This window comes from Neofelis nebulosa, chromosome 7 (assembly GCF_028018385.1).
Source record: "Neofelis nebulosa isolate mNeoNeb1 chromosome 7, mNeoNeb1.pri, whole genome shotgun sequence".
Taxonomy (NCBI): domain Eukaryota; kingdom Metazoa; phylum Chordata; class Mammalia; order Carnivora; family Felidae; genus Neofelis; species Neofelis nebulosa.
Window position 1 is genome coordinate 28,352,627 of NC_080788.1, and position 19,487 is coordinate 28,372,113.

General features: G+C 41.1%; 1 protein-coding gene across 4 annotated transcripts in view; it reads right to left on the reverse strand.

Annotated features, from left to right (window-relative positions):
- HERC2 (HECT and RLD domain containing E3 ubiquitin protein ligase 2) overlaps positions 1-19,487 on the reverse strand; it is a 270,781-nt gene that overhangs the window by 95,915 nt on the left and 155,379 nt on the right. For all 4 annotated transcript variants that reach the window (XM_058736915.1, XM_058736914.1, XM_058736917.1 and 1 more), the window contains 7 exons: positions 18,399-18,542; positions 15,205-15,347; positions 3,597-3,864; positions 3,314-3,450; positions 2,728-2,826; positions 934-1,102; positions 708-833 (listed from right to left, as the gene is read on the reverse strand). In XM_058736915.1, coding sequence (XP_058592898.1) covers positions 708-833; positions 934-1,102; positions 2,728-2,826; positions 3,314-3,450; positions 3,597-3,864; positions 15,205-15,347; positions 18,399-18,542 — 1,086 coding nt within the window. The remainder of the gene's footprint in view (positions 1-707; positions 834-933; positions 1,103-2,727; positions 2,827-3,313; positions 3,451-3,596; positions 3,865-15,204; positions 15,348-18,398; positions 18,543-19,487) is intronic.

Sequence of the window (19,487 nt, forward strand, 5' to 3'; positions counted from 1 at the left end):
TTCCTAAATCCCATCATTTGCACTTTTCCATTTCTTAAATTTAGTCCTAAATTTTTATATAGCAGAGAGAGAGAGAAACAGTCCCCAATTGAGGGGGTTGGCCAAACACTCACATATAGGCCATTTGGCAGAATGACAGAACAAGTTTACAGAACACCAACATCAAATAAGATTACCCTGTGACTGTAATGAATCAAGACAAAACCAAAACTGCTCTTTAATCATGTCTGATCAAGTTCAAATCTAACCCAAACCACAAACACAACCAGACACCCTCCCCTAACCTCCAATCCTGGTTAATATGAACAACTGCTTCCTTGCCAATCATTAACTTCATCCTAGCTCCATTCTTTCTGACATATAGATAATAATTATTAAGACACCCATTCTTAGAATAACCCTACTCCTTTAAACTTTTCCCAAAGTATCCAACACAAAGCCCATTAATCCTTTGCTATACGCACCTATGGAGACACCCCATTTTCTGGGGTATGCATCCTCACAAGTGGCAATGAGCTAATAAACCTGACTCTTTCAACTATATGTGAGTTCCTGGTCTAGAGAACACTGACAAGCAAAAAAACACTATATATCATAAGCTATCTTCATACTTGTTTTTCTTGCCCCTGAACGAAAAAAAAAATCAGTTTACCATATTAGCTGATGAAAAGTTAACATCTGGAATTTTGTTGCCTGGATAATATTACCTTTTACAACCCCCACACTTTGATGAGTCACAGATCCCCACTTGTATTTTGGTGTGGTGACTGAGGCTTTGACACGAACTTTATCACCAATCTTTATGTGAGAAGGAGAACTTGGTGGAGGATAGCCTAGAAATTACAATAAGCGAACTATAATTAGTATTCACTCCTGGGAACTCTGTCACTAATTAAGAAAAAAGTGTAACAACTCACTTGAAAATGTGCTCACCTATAAGTTCCACATGAATATACCTAACCCAGTAAGTGCCTCCTTTCTGCTGCCAATCACACTGCACATTAAGGTCATGTAATCCATCTCTATCCAGTTTGATAACTTTGCCCACGTCTCCTTCACACACTTCTTCATATGTTCGACAGCATCTAACCATCATTCCCACCTAAGATTAAAATTAAATTAAAAATTCAGTCCAATGTATAGATGAACAATTATACGTAGCATTATCTAAGAAAGGATTTCTTCTAGCACTGAGTGTACTCTCAAAATCATTTTACACTAAGTGGAACCAGGGCTCTTTAGAAAACTTGCTGGCTCAATGTCTGGAGCAGGAAATACACAAGATGAGCATGGATCAACTTGTGCCATAAAGCAAGGGAATGCTCAAAGATTAATGTGTTCACTCAAAAGAACAATTTACTCAATAGGAATAATGGTTGAAACACATCAAATCCATATCAGTCAATAAATTTATCACAATGATAATAAGCAAAGGTTCTTTTGGTCACCTGTGTAAGTTCCATGGCACCAATTCACCATTCTGAAAACTGATAAAGCAAAAACAAAAACAAAAACCTAAAAACAAAAAAAAAAGCAAGCACTTATTCTTACTTTCTTATATAACTATATTATAAAGAGTAACTAGAGTTGATTTAAAAAGCATTCGTCAAAGAATAAACTCCAGCTAATAAATTTGAAAGGCATGACAAAGTTAGAAAATCACTATTATGCAACCCCTCATAAAAAGTCTAGGTGGTAACACAAATGGATATCAAAGTGCAAAAGTGAACAATAGAGAACTTCTTAGCAGATGGAATAGACTAACAAGACCTAACCAGCAACACTGCATTTTGGTCCAGATGATGCATTCGTGCCTAAGACACTGCCTGAGTCCAACAGCTCCCCGACCCCACTAGCCCTTATTCTGATTTAACAGGAGATGCAGAAGAGGGAGGAAGAAGCCACAAATAAATGACACAGAAAGGAGAAAAAAAAATGGGAGGGGAAAACTGTTCCAGGTTAAAAGACACTTCAGAGAGACCTCACCCAAATGTCAGGTGTATGACCCTGTTTGTATCCAAATTCAAAAATGTTACTGTTTCAAAAAGCAATCTCTGAGAAAAGTGGGAAAATCTGAGTAAGCACTGGATATGAGATGATATTATAGAATTACTGCTTATTTTCTTAGCTAATGTTAGGTAACAGTAATGTTGTTATAAACAAATCCTTTATCGGGACACCTGGCTGGCTCAGTTAGTAGAGCATGGAATTCTTTATCTCAGGGTTGTGAGTTCAAGCCCCATGCTGGGTGTAGAGCTCACCAAAACAAAACAAAACAAAACAAAAACAAAAACAAAACAAAAACAAAATCCTTTTTGTGTTAGGAATACATATTAACAGATTTACAGATTAAATGAGATGATTTCCGGGATTTTCTCTAAAGTATACTAACTAGAACAAAAGAATTAAAACAACTAAAGAAAAGATTTAAGATACATAAAGGACTACATAAAAAGCCTAACTAGATTTTAAAAATTAGATGGGAGTAAGAATGATATAAGAAAAACAAGCAGAAATAGGTTTTTTAAAATGTCCAAAATGGGAATAATTGAGAAGCACAGGTCTTTGTGCCATGGCTCTCTAGCTTTGGTACCCCTTGCTCATCTTCTCTTCCTCTGTCCTCTGCTCCAGTCACAACAGCCTCCCTGCTGGGTTCTGTGCCCTCCTTCGCCAGGCCTCTGCTCACTGAAAACCTGAACAACGTTCCAGCCTAAGACATTTACTCACCTGAATATTCTCTCTCACATAGACAGCATAATCATCATTACTCAAGAAATCAGCTCGTTTTTTGTACGTCTGGCTCTCTGTTACAACAGCACCAGTAGACTACAAAAAATAAATACATTTTTTAAAAATTGTGAGCCAGATAAGCCTACTTGAAGTATGTGAAATCTTTAATATCAAAAAATAAAATATGAAATATTATACGTATTTTCACTATAAAATTCTTCATTCTAAAAGACACAATATGGTAAACAGAATGAATATCAAAAGCTAAAAGTATAGAAAATTTCTGAGACATCTCCAAATTAATCTCATGAAACAATTTACTGAAATCAGAAGTAACTGTGTCATATAAAACATGCTTTTTACATGACACAAAAATGGGTGTTGGCTACCCAATACCATTAGATGTTGAACAAGGGTCTGTTTTACAGCTAAAGTAATTAAGGCACAAAAAAAACAATTAGCACTTAGCTTTACTGTGTGCCTGGCAAAACTGCAGAGAGACCTCATGGAACAGCATATAGGAAACCCAAAGCACAGGACAAGTAGACACAGGCAGATGGGCAACCACACAGGAGGCACTAACCACAGCGTAGGCTGCGTCGTCCATATCCTCCACCACCTCCTCATCTGAACACTCCTCAGACCCTGTGTCTGCATCCGAAAGATCTGTGACCTGCACATCAGCATGGTCCAGCAGCCACCCAACCAAGGCCTCCACACCTACAAGCAAGTACACACAGTGCACCCTGAGTGAGGATCCACAGCACCCACCTGCCCATAGGCATCTGATGTTAGCATCTCAAGATAAACCCACAAACAAATGTGTGGGCAAATTAAGTGAAACACCCACAAGGAAAACAAAATACCCGGCAAGCCAGCAGCATTCCCTGAGGCACCAGTGAGTGACTTCAGTGCAAACTCTATGTTCCTTCTAGGAAATCCCATTTCCATGAGTTGAACCACAATAGGCAGAGCAGGAGCAGGTGACTGTTTGCGCTTCTTTGCTCTGACAGGGCGAACATGCTGTACAGGGACAGGTGTTGTGGCCTCACTGGAGCTGCAGTCTTCAAACACAGGGCTTGACGGGTGAGTGGACTCCACAGCCAAACACTGACATACGGCCAGTGCTGCAGCCTGGACAAATGAGAGTGAAGCTGGGAGGTTTAGAAAAGTCAAAAGACTTAAGTAGTCTGTGAAAATGGAAATTACAAACTTCCACTATGAAATGCAGTACAGAAGAACAGAAAATTCAGACTTACACGTGTTATTTTTAAATGAATGGATAAAACATGTTAACAACAAACAAAGACAACTTTCATGGTTTAATGCAGAGGAAAGATGTGATGGTCAAACAACTCCTGCTGCAACACACACAGAGCCCAGGAAATTAGCCAGTTATCAGTGCCCATTAAAGAAAACTTCATAGCCGCTCTAAGTAGGAAACAAGTTGAGCAAGTTAAATGCAGAGTGACAGGGGACAGATGAGAAAGAAGGAGTCCCTCACCCCCTCCCCATGCCCCAGGAGGCAGGGTCCGGTCTCCTGCTCTCTTCTTCTGTAAAACAAGTCAGAGACGACATGGAATTCTCTCATGTACCATCAAATCAACTCTCAATGATTCAAGGGTAAAAGAACCACTCTGCAAGTTAAACATGGTATAAAAAAAATAAAGGAAATAAAAAATATTGGGAAATAAATTACAATCAATGAATATATGCATTATTGAGGTTATCATTAGGAATCCCTACTCCCAGTACACACAACCCTTTCACTGAACTACTTGCAACACTCTGCTCTTCATCTCCAATTACTTTCATATGGCCTAAGACTTGCTATATTTTTTGAACTGAGCATCTGAGGAAGGAATAAGAAGAAACAGGGTGGAAGAAATAAGGAGGACTCCATTAAGCCTTCCAGTGCCTAGGTAGTGTCAAAAACCTAGGGTTTTGCTGTGAAGTGTGAATAACTCACAAGTGATGGTCTTCATCCTAAAAGCTTACAATTCAGAACCAGACTGAGTTTAGAGTTCTGGTTGTGATAATGAGGAGTTAGGGTGAACTGGGCTAAACCTCTACTGATAATAACTATGAACCCTGAACAAAATATTTTTAAAAACAGTTTGAAGGTTCTGGAGAACAGCCAAAGCAATCAAAACTGAAACAGATACAACCCTTGACCACAAGGGAAGCCAGCAGGCAAGCTGACCAGGCAGTGTTATTAGACTGCAGTCAGAAGCTGGAATTCAGTCCTGCCAAAGCAATCGGAAGTGAGGAAGAAATCACAAAATGTGCATACAAACCATCCCAAATTCTTGGCTGATTCCAAAACTGAGCATTTGTGAGACTCTGAAGAACCCAGCATAAAGGAACTGCTGGAAGGCTAGAGGGATTCTATACCTATGCAATACTAGGGAGACAGTCTGAGGTCCCAGTCCAACCAAGTTAGATGGAGTTGGTCAAGCTGTAAAAGTTTCCACTGAAGCCTCGGAAATGATTCTACATCCTGCAGAATTAGAATACAGAAACCAAGACTAAGAGCAAAACAAAAATCAACCACCACTGGTGGTTGGCCATTGGCCACCGGAAGGGCGGCCAACATGGTGGAGAAGTAGGGGGAATCCATATGTCCTGCATCTCTCAAACAAAGAAGTGTAGAAGCAAAGACTCTGAACACCAGAGCCTGGGAGGAAAAGAGACTGAATCTACTAGGAAGAAAATGGGAAAACTGGAAAAAAGGTGGGTAACTGTGAACTGGGGGAGATAAAAAAAAAAAAAGCCACATGGGCATGGAGGGGAGACACTCCCTCCTGCGAGAGACAAAGGGAAGAGAAAGAGCAGCAAGGGAAGTGCAGGACTGTATCTGGACAAGAGAAAGACCTTGGAATGAGACTGAGAGGCATCTGATCTCTAACTGGGGGGCTTTCTTTGGACTGGGCCAGCTCCCTGTTCGCACAGCTGGGGAGGAGAGGAGCCAGGCCTGGGTGCGGTGGTAGGTCAGAGACTCAGTCTGCAGCTGGAGAAAGAGGTTCCCTCCTTGGAGGGCTGCGCAATAGCACAGAACCTGCCTGTGTCCGCCACCTCCGGGTACGGTGGCTGGGTGGAGGGCTCAGTCTACAGGAGGGTAAGGCCAATGTTCCCCTGGAGTGCTGTGGGAAAAAACAAAGCCTGCCTTCGTATGCCACCCCAGGAGCTCCTCTGTAGGAGAAGGCGGTCCTCCCTGAAGTGCTGCAGCACAGACAAAGCCAGCCGGGACCACATAACCTGCACTGAAAGGCGCTTCCCCAGCGTCAGAACCATGGAGCGAGACTTTGAATCCTAGCCAAGCGCAGGGTCAGGGGAGTTGGTAGAGAGAGAAGGCCCACCCCATCTGTGCCCACGGCACAGTGAGGATGACTCAAACTGAGTCCACCAGGTCTAGCTCCAGCTCCACGGAGAAGACACTGGGGAATCACCATTCCCCCCCCCACCCCACCCTCTGACCCCCACCCCTCCATCCCACCACCACCACCACCACCACCACCACCACCACCACCACCACTGCCACCACCAAGGCGGCGCCTCAGGGATCACTCCCAGGCCCATAGTGGAAGTTGGTCCAGAAAACGCCAAACCATGCCCCCTTGCACTGGGTAACTGCATATCCACCGGAGTGGCACAGACACTGAAGATACTACTACCTACAAGCGATGCAGCATTGCCAGGATTAACTATAGGTCAATTCTGGATATGTAGATACATCCGCCCCCCTGCCCCATTTCTCCTCCTTATCTCTTCCTTCCCCTAGGCTGGTTACTCTGGTTATTGGTCTAAAAAGACATATTTAATCCATTGTCTTGATACATGTTCTACAGCTTCTTCTTCACACTCCTTTCTCTCTCCCTGGAATAATCAAGCCATATAGTTTCTCTGTCTGGGTAATTTTATCTTCATTAATTTTCTCTGCCGCCTTCTTTATTTCCTTTCTCTCTCTCTGGATTAGGCCTTTTAGTCTCTCTGCCTAATCAATGTTTATTTTTTCTCTGCCCCCCTCCCCAGCCCCAGTCATTTCTCTCTTTGTATGTGCTCTTCCATCATCACCACTTTCACCTTCTTCTTTACTTGTAGTAGGTGTTTTGGGGTTTTTTGGTTTTAGACTTTAGGTTTTTGCTTTTATTTGTTTGTGTGTTTGCATGTTTTTGTCTCCAGTTTGTCTGTTTTCCTTTACAGGGTTACTCCAAGGAAAAATTCAAAGCACACCTGGTGGAAAGTTTTTTTACTTGTAGTAAATATTTACTCATAGTAAAATACTATTACAAGTACAGTAATAATATAACCAAAGTCACAAAAACACAGAGCAAGTAACAATCTCCGAAAAAACACCTCCTGAAGGGCCAGGCCCTGGACAGTGTATGACCCTCTTTTAATACAGCAGTGCTCACAGGTGCAGAACACACAAGCTTTAAAATGCATAAGGAACAGAAAACTACCAAAAATGACAAAACAGAAGAATTCTCCTCAAAAGAAATTCCAGGAAGTAGCGACAAATAATGAATTGATCAAAACGAATTTAAGCAACATAAGTGAACAAAAATTTAGAATAATAGTCATAAAATTACTCGCTGGGCTTGATAAAACCATAGAGGACAGCAGAGAATCTATTGCTACAGAGATCAAGGGACTAAGAAATAGTCATGAGGAACTAAAAAATGCTATAAATGAGATGCAAAATAAAACGGAGGCGGCCAGAGCACAGACTGAAGAGGCAGAGGAGAGAATAGGTGAATTAGAAGATAAAATTATGGAAAAAGAGGAAGCTGAGAAAAAGAGAGATAAAAAAATCCAGGAGTATGAGGGCAGAATTAGAGAACTAAGTGATGCAATCAAATGGAACAATATCCGTATCATAGGAATTCTAGAAGAAGAAGAAGATGAGAGAGAGAAGGGGGCTGAAGGTGTACTTGAACAAATCGTAGCTGAGAACTTCCCTGATCTGGGGAAGGAAAAAGGCATTGAAATCCAAGAGGCACAGAGAACTCCCTTCAGACGTGACTTGAATCGATCTTCTGCACGACATATCATAGTGAAACTGGCAAAATACAAGGATAAAGAGAGAATTCTGAAAGCAGGTAGGGATAAACATGCCCGAAGACAAAGGTAGACAGATAACGGTAGTAGCAGACCTATCTACTGAAACTTGGCAGGCCATAAAGGAATGGCAGGAAGTCTTCAATGTGATGAACAGAAAAAATATGCAGCCAGGAATCCTTTATCCAGCAAGTCTGTCATTCAGAATAGAAGGAGAGATAAAGGTTTTCCCAAACAAAAACTGAAGGAATTCATCACCACTAAACCATCCCTACAAGAGATCCTAAGGGAGATTCTGTGAGTGAAATGTTGCAAGGACCGCAAAGTACCAGAGACATCACTGCAAGCATGAAACCTACACACATCACAATGACTCTAAACCCATATCTTTCTCTAAACCCAACACTGAATGTAAATGGACTAAATGCTCCAACCAAAAGACATAGGGTATCAGAATGGATAATGAAACAAGACCCATCTATTTTCTGTCTACAAGAGACTCATTTGAGACCTGAGGACACCTTCAGACTGAAAGTGAGGGGATGGAGAACTATCTATCATGCTACTGGAATTCAAAAGAAAGCTGGAGTAGCCATACTTATATCAGACAAACTAGACTTTAAATAAAGGCTGTAACAAGAGATGAAGAAGGGCATTATATAATAGTTACAGGGTCTATCCATCAGGAAGAGCTAACGATTATAAATGTCTATGCGCTGAATACGGGAGCCCCCAAAAATATATAAAACAGTTAATCACAAACGTAAGCAACCTTATTGATAAGAATGTGGTAATTGCAGGGGACTTTAATACCCCACTTACAGGAATGGAGAGATCATGTAGACACAGGGTCAATAAAGAAACAAGAGGCCTGAATGATACATTGGATCAGATGGACTTGATAGATATATTTAGAACTCTGCATCCCAAAGCAACAGACTATACTTTCTTCTCGAGTGCGCATGGAACATTCTCCAAGATAGATCACATACTGACTGGGTCACAAAACAGCCCTTCATAAGTATAAAAGAAGTGCGATCATACCATGCACACTTTCAGACCACAGTGCTATGAAAGTTGAAATCAACCACAGGAAAAAGTCTGGAAAACCTCCAAAAGCATGGAGGTTAAAGAACAGCCTACTAAAGAATGAATGGGTCAACCAGGCACTTAGAGAAGAAATTTAAAAATATATGGAAACAAATGAAAATGAAAATACAACAATCCAAATGCTTTGGGATGCAGCAAAGGCAGTCCTGAGAGGAAGATACATTGCAATCCAGGCCTATCTCAAGAAACAAGAAAAATCCCAAATACAAAATCTAACAGCACACCTAAAGGAAATAGAAGCAGAACAGCAAAGACACCCCAAACCCAGCAGAAGAAGAGAAATAATAAAGATCAGAGCAGAAATAAACAATATAGAATCTAAACAAAACTGTAGAGCAGATCAATGAAACCACGAGTTGTTTTTTTGAAAAAATAAACAAAATTGATAAACCTCTAGCCAGGCTTCTCACAAAGAAAACGGAGAGGACCCAAATAGATAAAATCATGAATGCAAATGGAATTAGTACAACCAATCCCTCAGAAATACAAGCAATTATCAGGGAATACTATGAAAAATTATATGCCAACAAATTGGACAACCTGGAAGAAATGGACACATCCCTAAGCACCCACCCAGTTCCAAAACTCAAACAGGAAGAAATAGAAAACTTGAACAGACCCATAACTAGTGACAAAATTGAATCAGTTATCAAAAACCTCCCAACAAATAAGAGCCCAGGACCAGATGGCTTCCCAGGGGAATTCTACCATACATTGAAAGCAGAGTTAATACCTATCCTTCTCAAGCTGTTCCAAAAAAATAGAAAGGGAAGGAAAACTTCCAGACTCATTCTATGAAGCCAGCATTACTTTGATTCCCAAACCAGACAGAGACCCAGCAAAAAAAGAGAACTAGAGGCCAATATCCCTGATGAATATGGACGCAAAACTTCTCAATCAGATACTAGCAAATCGAATTCAACAGCATATAAAAAGAATTATACACCATGGTCAAGTGGGATTCATTCCTGGGCTGCAGGGCTGATTCAACACTCGCAAATCAATCAACGCGATACATCACGTTAATAAAAGAAAAGATAAGAACCATATGATCCTGTCAATCGATGCAGAAAAAGCATTTGACTGAATTCAGCATCCTTTCTTAATAAAAACTCTCGAGAAAGTCGGGATAGAAGGAACATACTTAAACATCATAAAAGCCATTTATGAAAAGCCCACAGCTAATATCATCCTCAATGGGGAAAAACTGACAGCTTTCTCCCTGAGATCAGGAACACGACAGGGATGTCCACTCTCACCACTGCTGTTTCACATAGTGTTGGAAGTTCTGGCATCACCAATCAGACAGCAAAAGGAAATCAAAGGCATCAAAATTGGCAAAGATGAAGTCAAGCTTTCACTTTTTGCAGATGACATGACCCCACCAAAAGTCTGCTAGAACTGATACATGAATTCAGCAGTCACAGGATGCAAAATCAATGTACAGAAATCAGTTGCATTCTTATACACTAATAATGAAGCAACAGAAAGACAAATAAAGAAACTGACCCCATTCACAATTGCACCAATAGTCATAAAATACCTAGAAATAAGCCTAACCAAAGATGTAAAAGATCTGTATGCTGACAACTATAGAAAGCTTATGAAGGAAATTGAAGAAGATACAAAGAAATGGAAAAACATTCCGTGCTCATGGATTGGAAGAATAAATATTGTTAAAATGTCAATCTTACCCAAAGCTATCTACACATTCAATGCAATCCCAATCAAAATTGCACCAGCATTCTTCTCGAAGCTGGAACAAGCAATCCTAAAATTTGTATGGAACCACAAAAGGCCCCGAATAGCCAAAGTAATTTTGAAGAAGACCAAAGCAGGAGACATCACAATCCCAGACTTTAGCCTCTACTACAAAGCTGCAGTCATCAAGACAGCATGGTATTGGCACAAAAACAGACACACAGACCAATGGAATAGAATAGAGACTCCAGAATTGGATCCACAAAAGTATGGCCAACTAATCTTTGACAAAGCAGGGAAGAACATCCAATCAAAAAAAGACAGTCTCTTTAACAAATGGTGCTGGGAGAACTGGACAGCAACATGTAGAAGGATGAAACTAGACCACTTTCTTACACCATTCACAAAAATAAACTCAAAATAGATGAAGGACCTGAATGTGAGACAGGAAACCATCAAAACCCTAGAGGAGAAAGCAGGAAAAAAACCTCTCTGACCTCAGCCACAGCAATTTCTTACTTGACACATCTCCAAAGGCAAGGGAATTAAAAGCAAATATGAACTATTGGGACCTCATGAAGATAAAAAGCTTCTGCACTGCAAAGGAAACAATCAACAAAACTAAAAGGCAACCGACGGAATGGGAAAAGATATTTGCAAATGACATATCGGACAAAGGGCTAGTATCCAAAATCTATAAAGAATTCACCAAACTCCACACCCAAAAAACAAATAATCCAGTGAAGAAATGGGCAGAAGACATGAAGAGACACTTTTCTGAAGAAGACATCCAGATAGCCAACTGATACATGAAAAGATGCTCAACATCACTCCTCATCAGGGAAATGCAAATCAAAACCACACTCAGATACCGCCTCACGCCAGTCAGAGTGGCTAAAAGGAACAAATCAGGCGACTATAGATGCTGGCGAGGAAGTGGAGAAACGGGAACCCTCTTGCACTGTTGGTGGGAATGCAAACTGGTGCAGCCGCTCTGGAAAACAGTGTGGAGGTTTATTTTATAAAATAAAATAAATTTTTAATAAAATTAAAAATAGATCTACCCTATGACCCAGCAATAGCACTGCTAGGAATTTACCCAAGGGATACAGGAGTGCTGAAACACCAGGGCACCTGTACCCCAATAGCAGCACTATCTAATACCCCAATAGCAGCAGTATCTAATAGCAGCACTTTCAATAATAGCCAAATTATGGAAAGAACCTAAATGTCCATCAACTGATGAATGGATACAGAAGTTGTGGTTTACATATACAATGTACTACTCGGCAATGAGAAAGAACAAAATATGGCCCTTTGTAGCAATGTGGATGGAACTGGAGAGTGTGATGCTAAGTGAAATAAGCCATACAGAGAAAGACAGATACCATATGTTTTCACTCTTATGTGGATCCTGAGAAACTTAACAGAAACCTATGGGGGAGGGGAAGGGGAAAAAAAAGTTAGAGAGGGAGGGAGCCAAACCATAAGAGACTCTTAAAAACTAAGAACAAACTGAGAGTTGATGGAGGTTGTGAGGGAGGGGAACGTGGGTAATGGGCATTGAGGAGGGCACCTGTTGGGATGAGCACTGGGTGCTTTATGGAAACCAATATGACAATAAATTTCGTATTAAAAATAAATAAAATACATAAATAAATAAAAAGTCTAGAACGAAGCCTCCACAGGACTGGGGAGAACTGCCAGGTACTAAACCATCTATGAGAATAAAATTCACATTCTCCAGAAGATGTTGACAGAACACTGAGCCGACACAGTGTAATATCTAAAACATACAGGCTGCCTGGGTGGCTCAGTCGGTTAAGATGCCAACTTCGGCTAATGTCATGATCTCACAGTTCATGAGTCTGAGCCCCACATCGGGCTCTCTGTTGTCAATGTGGAGCCAACTTCAATCTTCTGTCCCCCTCTCCTTCTCTGCCCCTCCCCCACTCACATGCGTGCACTCTCTCTCTAAAATAAGTAAACATTTAAAAAAGAACTAAAACATCCAGAATATACTAACAACTACATATAGGTGAAGAAGCAGAACCAATAACTGATTATAATCAAGAGAAAAAAACTGCCAATAGTAGCAGACTGACAGCTGGCCCACGTGTTAAAAAGAAATTTAACACAACTGTCAGGAATATGTTTTACATACATATACAGTAAAGAAATAGAGAGTGAAGAGATAAGAACTGTCAGAACTATAGAGCTATAAAATAAGAGCCAAATGGAAATGTGAGATCTGAAAATATAGACTCTCTTAGATGGCTTACAGCAGATTTAGACCCAACAAAGCAGAACAGCCTGACCCTAAAAACAGATCCAGAAAATTAGCCAAGTTTATTAACGAAGAGAAAAAGACCTATAAAACACACAGAAACAAATTAATAATCTCACAGATGTGTAACCGTAGTCTTAGCAAAGAACAGGACAGGAAAATATAGTTAACAAGTTTCCAAATTTGGTGCGGAGGGGTGGGGGGGTGGGGTGGAATATCAAACCAGAGATGCAAGTAACTTAAGCATATCCCAAGAGGATGGGGGAGAAAAAATACATACATACATTGGCATGCCTTAGTCAAACTGTAGAAAACAAAACAAAAAACAAACAAATCACAAAATATTAAATGCAGCCAGAATGGGAGAAAAAAGGTGTGAGGAAAAAGCTTAGAAATTCCCTGGGCTTGCACCAATGAGTTAACAAGCGTAAAGAATTACAAAGCCATAGGATGCTCACACCCAAGTTTGGGTAAACAAGATTAGGTGAATAAGGATAGAGAAGGGGGGCTAAGGCCCCCAGAATAGAGAGGGGGTGCAAAGGCCCGCAATACAAAGGTATATGAGATAAACAAGACTAGAGATTCAGGGCAAAAGTTCCCCCCTATTTAGTATTATAGCAGAAAGCTGCTTTCACAGGAAGGAAGGACCAAATTAGGTAAACAAGTAAATAGGGCTACAGACCACTGGGCTGCAGGTAAAGCTGCCCAGAGGAGAACTGATTAGCAAAAGAAAAGGTGCCTTGTTAACCTTGAGGTTACTTGCTCTATCAGTCTAATCCCCTAGGCTAGCTAAGATAAACAGAGTTGGTGCCTCATGTCTGCTGTAAACAACCTTCAGCTGCCTCCAGAGCCAGGATTTTGTTTTGTATTAACCCAAACCCCTAATATCTTCAAGACCCCCTTTCCCTCACATCCATGAGTTAATGTTCATAATTTCATTGTCTCTTTGTGCACGTCCATCACCATGTTTGTAAGCCTTCTGATCCTAATAAAAACAGGGCAAGGACCCTTATTCAGGGCTCTTGTCTTTTCCTGGACATTAACCATCTCTCTCATTTAATCCTGAGTCCCGCTTTCTTGCTAGACAAGAAAGAACTTTAGACCCAGAGTCTATGACAAAAAGGCACTTCAAACAGAATAAGAATGATGGTTGAATTTTCATCTAAATCAATGGAGATAAAACAATGAAAGATCTCTCTTTGGTAGTCCTTCCCAATTCTTAAAGGATAACTCTACGTTTCCCTGTTTCCTTACACATCTTTCCTCTTAACACTGGGTACCTCCCAGTGTGATTCCAGGTTGCATTCTGCCCAATTTGCTCTTCAACTGCTTTCAATGCCCTCTTTTTATCTTTAGAAGTGACTAGAAACCCTGCTGTTCTGTCGCCACTTCAACCTGACCCTCATCTTAGCGGTTTTTAGACCTAGCAAGTAGTTGGCATTCAGGCCAAAGAAGGCACTGTACTGCTCCCTATTCTCATGCTCAATACTTCTTGCCTTCTCCCTTTGCACCCCACCTTTTTCCTACCTCAGTTCGTACTTTCTTGCTACCTACTTCTTCCTACCTCACTCTTGGACTACTGTCAGCCCTCCCATCAACCTGATACAGCTGCTTCCTCACTTCGGATCCAACTCCCTGCAGTCCTGGTCTCAAAGAATTTCTATTAGGGTATATTCTGCCTGGCAACTTGAGTACTCTAGGTTTGGTTTTTGTCTTTAATATTTTATCCAGAGTTTTTTACATATTACATAGAAAGAAGGATTTTTAAAATCATCTAGTCCCTCATGTTGCAGGCCATGAAAGTCATCACTTTTAGACCTGATCACATGTTGTCTTTTCTATGGGAACATGCCCACAGCCTGATCCCTAAGCTACACTGTGCAGCACAGGTGCTCTGCGACAGGGCAAGGACCAAGAGCCTGGCAGCAACAGTGCATGCCCAAAAAAGCCTTTGCAGTGAGTGGAACAAACATGCCAGTGCAATATTCCAAGGTCTAATGGGCTCCTTCAATAACAATTATTTCCTAGAAAAAGATCATGCCATGAATATTTGAGCATCTGACCCATGTTGAATCTCATTAACTTTTTCAAAGAATTCACATATATTCAAAATAAGGTTAAACTTCAACTCATTCACCCTCTAACTAGTATTATAATGCTCTATGACAAACATGGTTAAAGCCTAACTAGTCATAAGAATTATTTTAGCATATTATTTAAAATTCAGAATATATCCTTAAGAAAATACACATCTAGGAAAAAAATTGTTCCAAATTTAGTGTACCAGATTAAAATTGCAGAGGCTGCTACCGTACCTCTAGCTCCTGTTTGTCAAATATGGCCTTCACTGGAGATGGCTGGGTGGCCGAGGCCAGTAACTGCTGCAAGAGGATCATTGGAGGCTGTGGCCCTTCAGGAGACATGTCCCCAAGGTCAGGGGATGCAGCTGCTCCATCATCTGAATATAAAAAAAAAATATATGCACGACATCACATTTTCAACTCCTAACATCTCTTTACTATTAAAGATGATGCACTGAACATGTTAAAGTGAGTATGATCTCTACCTCTTCAAGCACTAGACGATCAAAATCTTCAAGGCTCGGATATCAAAAATTAGTCTAAAAATTTTTTCACTCCCTGCTTTTTGGCATCTGTCCTTTGTTGGTTCATCTGTCTCCTCAGAGCCAAAAAAAAAAAAAAAAAAAAAAAAGCTACCTCCCAGATTTCTGCCTTTTGCCCAGTTCATATACCTTCTCTTTCTTGGTGCACACTCATTGCTTCAGAAACCTCTTCTATGAACACTCCCTTTTTATTTTTAGTCTTGGCTTTTCCTGTTAACCCTTGTTCAGACCATAAACTGAGACCAATTCCAGATATGTTGTGTGGTCAGGGTAACATCTTTTTGTCTGTTTTAATCTCTGAGCAGCTTTGAGTGAGGCATTTAGCACTTCCTGTTTGCCACAGGCCCACTGAGTCCCACTGCCTGGAGCCCACTCACCATTTGAGTTCGCTGGTTGGTTTGGTGACAACTTCAACTAATTCTCTAGACCAGGGGTTGGAAAATCATTCTCTTGAAGTGACAGAGAGTAAACAGTTCAAGCTTATCAGCTGCATGGTCTGTCACAGCTACTCAATTCTGCCACTGAAGAGTAAAAGCCGCCTAAGATGACATGTAAAGAAGTAGGTGCGGCTGTGTTCCCATAAACTTTATAAAAACAGGTAACCATGATAATTTGTCAAGCCCTACTCTACAGAGCTATCTGGAACCCCTACTCTGTCCCAACCGTGACATAGTAACCCTGATTCAGTTCCTACAGAGCTACTCATCAGGGTGACCAGAGAGCAGTCAGTCCAATTCCCTGGTCTCTGGTTTCCTGATCTTCTATAATTATGGATAGTTTTCAAGGTCCCTACTGACTAATACAGAATAAATCTGCACTTTCATTAGATTTACCTTATACTCAGCACATTAAAATTAAATTCACAATACCCTCTTAAGATTAAGAAACAAAAAACTGCACACTATACTAGGCTTTCTAATCTTCATCAGAGGCACTCCCTCCTGTCCTCCCGGTAGCTCAAGCTTGAAACATCAGCCATCTTTGACTTTTCACTGGTTTCCCATGAGGTTATTATCAAAACCACCAGGTTATGATCTACTGGAACCACCTTTCCATCTTTTATGTCTTCCTCCAGAAAACACCTTATCACTTGACACAAAAGCAATTCTCTCACCTCCATGGCCTTCCTTTTTCAAATACACTTATACCTCACTAGTAGACTTATCATCCTGAATATCAGTCCTTACCATACAGGTCCCTGCCACAGCTCTAAGTCAGTCTTATGTTTCACCCTGGTATTCAAGGCATTCTATCACATGAATTCAGCTGACCTCTCCAGCTTTTGCCCCACATTCATCAATAAATCCTGAGCTCCTTGCAAAGTGAAGCACTTCAACATTCTCCTATATACTCACTGATACATCTGTGCTCCTACTGTCTCTTCCACCAAAATAGAGCTTCTTCATCATGCTGCACCTCAAGTCTGCCACACCCCTCAGAAGCTGCCCTCCCCAGCCCTCAGCCACCTGTATCCCCAAGACACTTGTGGAACTACAATTACACATTTCACAGTGCACTGGCATCATAACCTGTACAGAGCCATCTGCATTTTCTCTTTTCACTCTGACCCCAGAGAGTTTGGGGTCATAAACAAGGACTATCTTGTTCCCTATAATACTTTAGCACATCTTTTTTAAGAGTAGATAATCAAAAAATATTTTATAGCTTTTTTTTTCTATTCAAAGTAATATAAGCTTATTCCAGAAAATTGAAGAAATAAAGAAAAGTCTAAAGAAAATAAAGTCAGCTGGTATTCCAGTATATGGATACACCACCTAATAATGGGCATAAAATTGTCTCCAGTTTTCAACCTAAAAACAATACCAACAAAGAAGCCATAATGGGCATCCGTAAACACATATCTTCATGCCTTTTCATGTGATAAATTCCCACAAGATGACTCCCAGGTCAATGGAGAGATACAGAGCTAGATACAGAGATGCAGATACAGATGTGTGTGCGTGTGTACACACGTATTTAAAATTTTTTTTTTAAGTTTATTCATTTTTGAGAGACACAGTATGAGCAGGGAAGGGGCAGAAAGAGAGGGAGACACAGAATCTGAAGCAGGCTCCAGGCTCTGAGCTGTCAGCACAGAGCCCAACGCGGGGCTCGAACTCACGAACCACGAGATCATGACCTGAGCCGACGTCAGACATTCAACCGACTGAGCCACCCAAGCGCCCCTAATACACATGTATTTTAAAGTGTAACATTTCTTCAATGTTGGTTGTACCAACTTAAATTCCCACAAGCAATGTATTAAAGCAGTGCTACTTTAGATATGTATGAACCACCTTAGGGCCTTATTAAAATGCAAACTCTGATTTCTTAGGTCTGGGGTGTAGCCTGAGAATCTACGTGTCTAACATGCTCCTACGTGCCATCAGTGCTACTGGTCCATGAGCCACACTTTAAGTAACAAAGCAGGACACCACTGTTTTACTGTTTTCCCCCCCTTCCCATCAGATCCTTGAATGTGATAGAATGCCTTGAATACCAGGGTGAAACATAAGACTGACTTAGAGCTGTGGCAGGGACCTGTATGGTAAGGTCTGATATTCAGGATGATAAGTCTACTAGAGAGGTATAAGTGTATTTGAAAAAGGAAGGCCATGGAGGTGAGAGAATTGCTTTTGTGTCAAGTGATAAGGTGTCTTCTGGGGGTAGGCATAAAAGATGGAAAGATGGATCTTTTGTCTTATAAGATTATGACACTGTCATTTGCACTTCATCAATTTCTGGCCAGGTTACACATCTTTCTCATGCATTTAAAAACCATCTCTATTTCCCTTTTTATGGACTACTTGCTCATGTCTTTTGCCTGTTTTCTATGGGAGTACCTGCATTCCTTACATATCTATAACAGCTTCCTTAAAAAGATACCTGTATGAGCAGCTGTGATCTCCTGAACAGCCGGCTGAGACAAGATCTGCCTAAGCTGGTCCTGGTGTGAAAGCAGCGCACGGCCCGCCTTCAGGATGTACAGTTTTAACTGCTGGCACCTCAGCAGCTCCAGGTCTACTTGTCCTGTGGGAGAAAAGGACTCAGGAACGGCACACCTTGCTTGGGCTCTTCTCCTCACCAGCTGTGTGGCCTTAGGGAAAGTGCTCTGCCTCCTGCACCACAGTGCCATGCCTGTAAAGTGGCACAAACAATGCCCTGCCCTGTAGGAATTAGCTGGACATGCCAAATACTGTCAATAATGAAGGACTTGCCTTTCTGGATAAGTATCCTCTACCTCCCCTGGGTCTTCCCCTTTTCCTGCTGCCCACACAACTACCTTGATGGATTAGGGTGAGAATTAAATGGTTTAACAAAGTTAGATCCATGTCAGTTATTATTAGTATAATCAAATGTTTCCCATATTGCTAAAATTTCAACCAGATATCTATGTCACAAACAAAATATCTTCACCTTTTCTTGCCAACACTCCTCCAGGATGATTTTGTCAGATAGTCACAACATACAGTTCTCTAACTCAACAAGATCATGGCACTCCCTGGAGTCTTATCTAAACAAATGACTGCAGTGGTGCCTGACAGCCAACTGAGGAGGAAACTAAGCTGCCACAAAATGCAGGCAGACCACAAGTACAGCCGGATTATAGTTGTGGCAACAGTGTTCCAGCAGGGCATGTCAGAGGCCACAGAAGGCAACATAGCCAACAGCAACATAGGATGGAAGGGGATGGAGGATCACAGGTGCCTCTCAGACATTAAGCCTGACTGCCTGGCAGCCAGTTTATTCACTGTGAAGAGAAAGAGTGACTAAGGGATAAGGTTAGTGGAATTCTGAACATGCTGTGGTATACATGCACATGGCCCTCCAGCCAGAAATGTGAACTGGATATTCAGAGTTAAAGGTGATCACTATCATAAATGTTGCAGCAGCAATCACAGGAATGGGGAGAAATGGGTGAAAAAGCTCAGTAAGAGTGGACACAATGAGCCAAAAGTTATGGAGAAACCCACA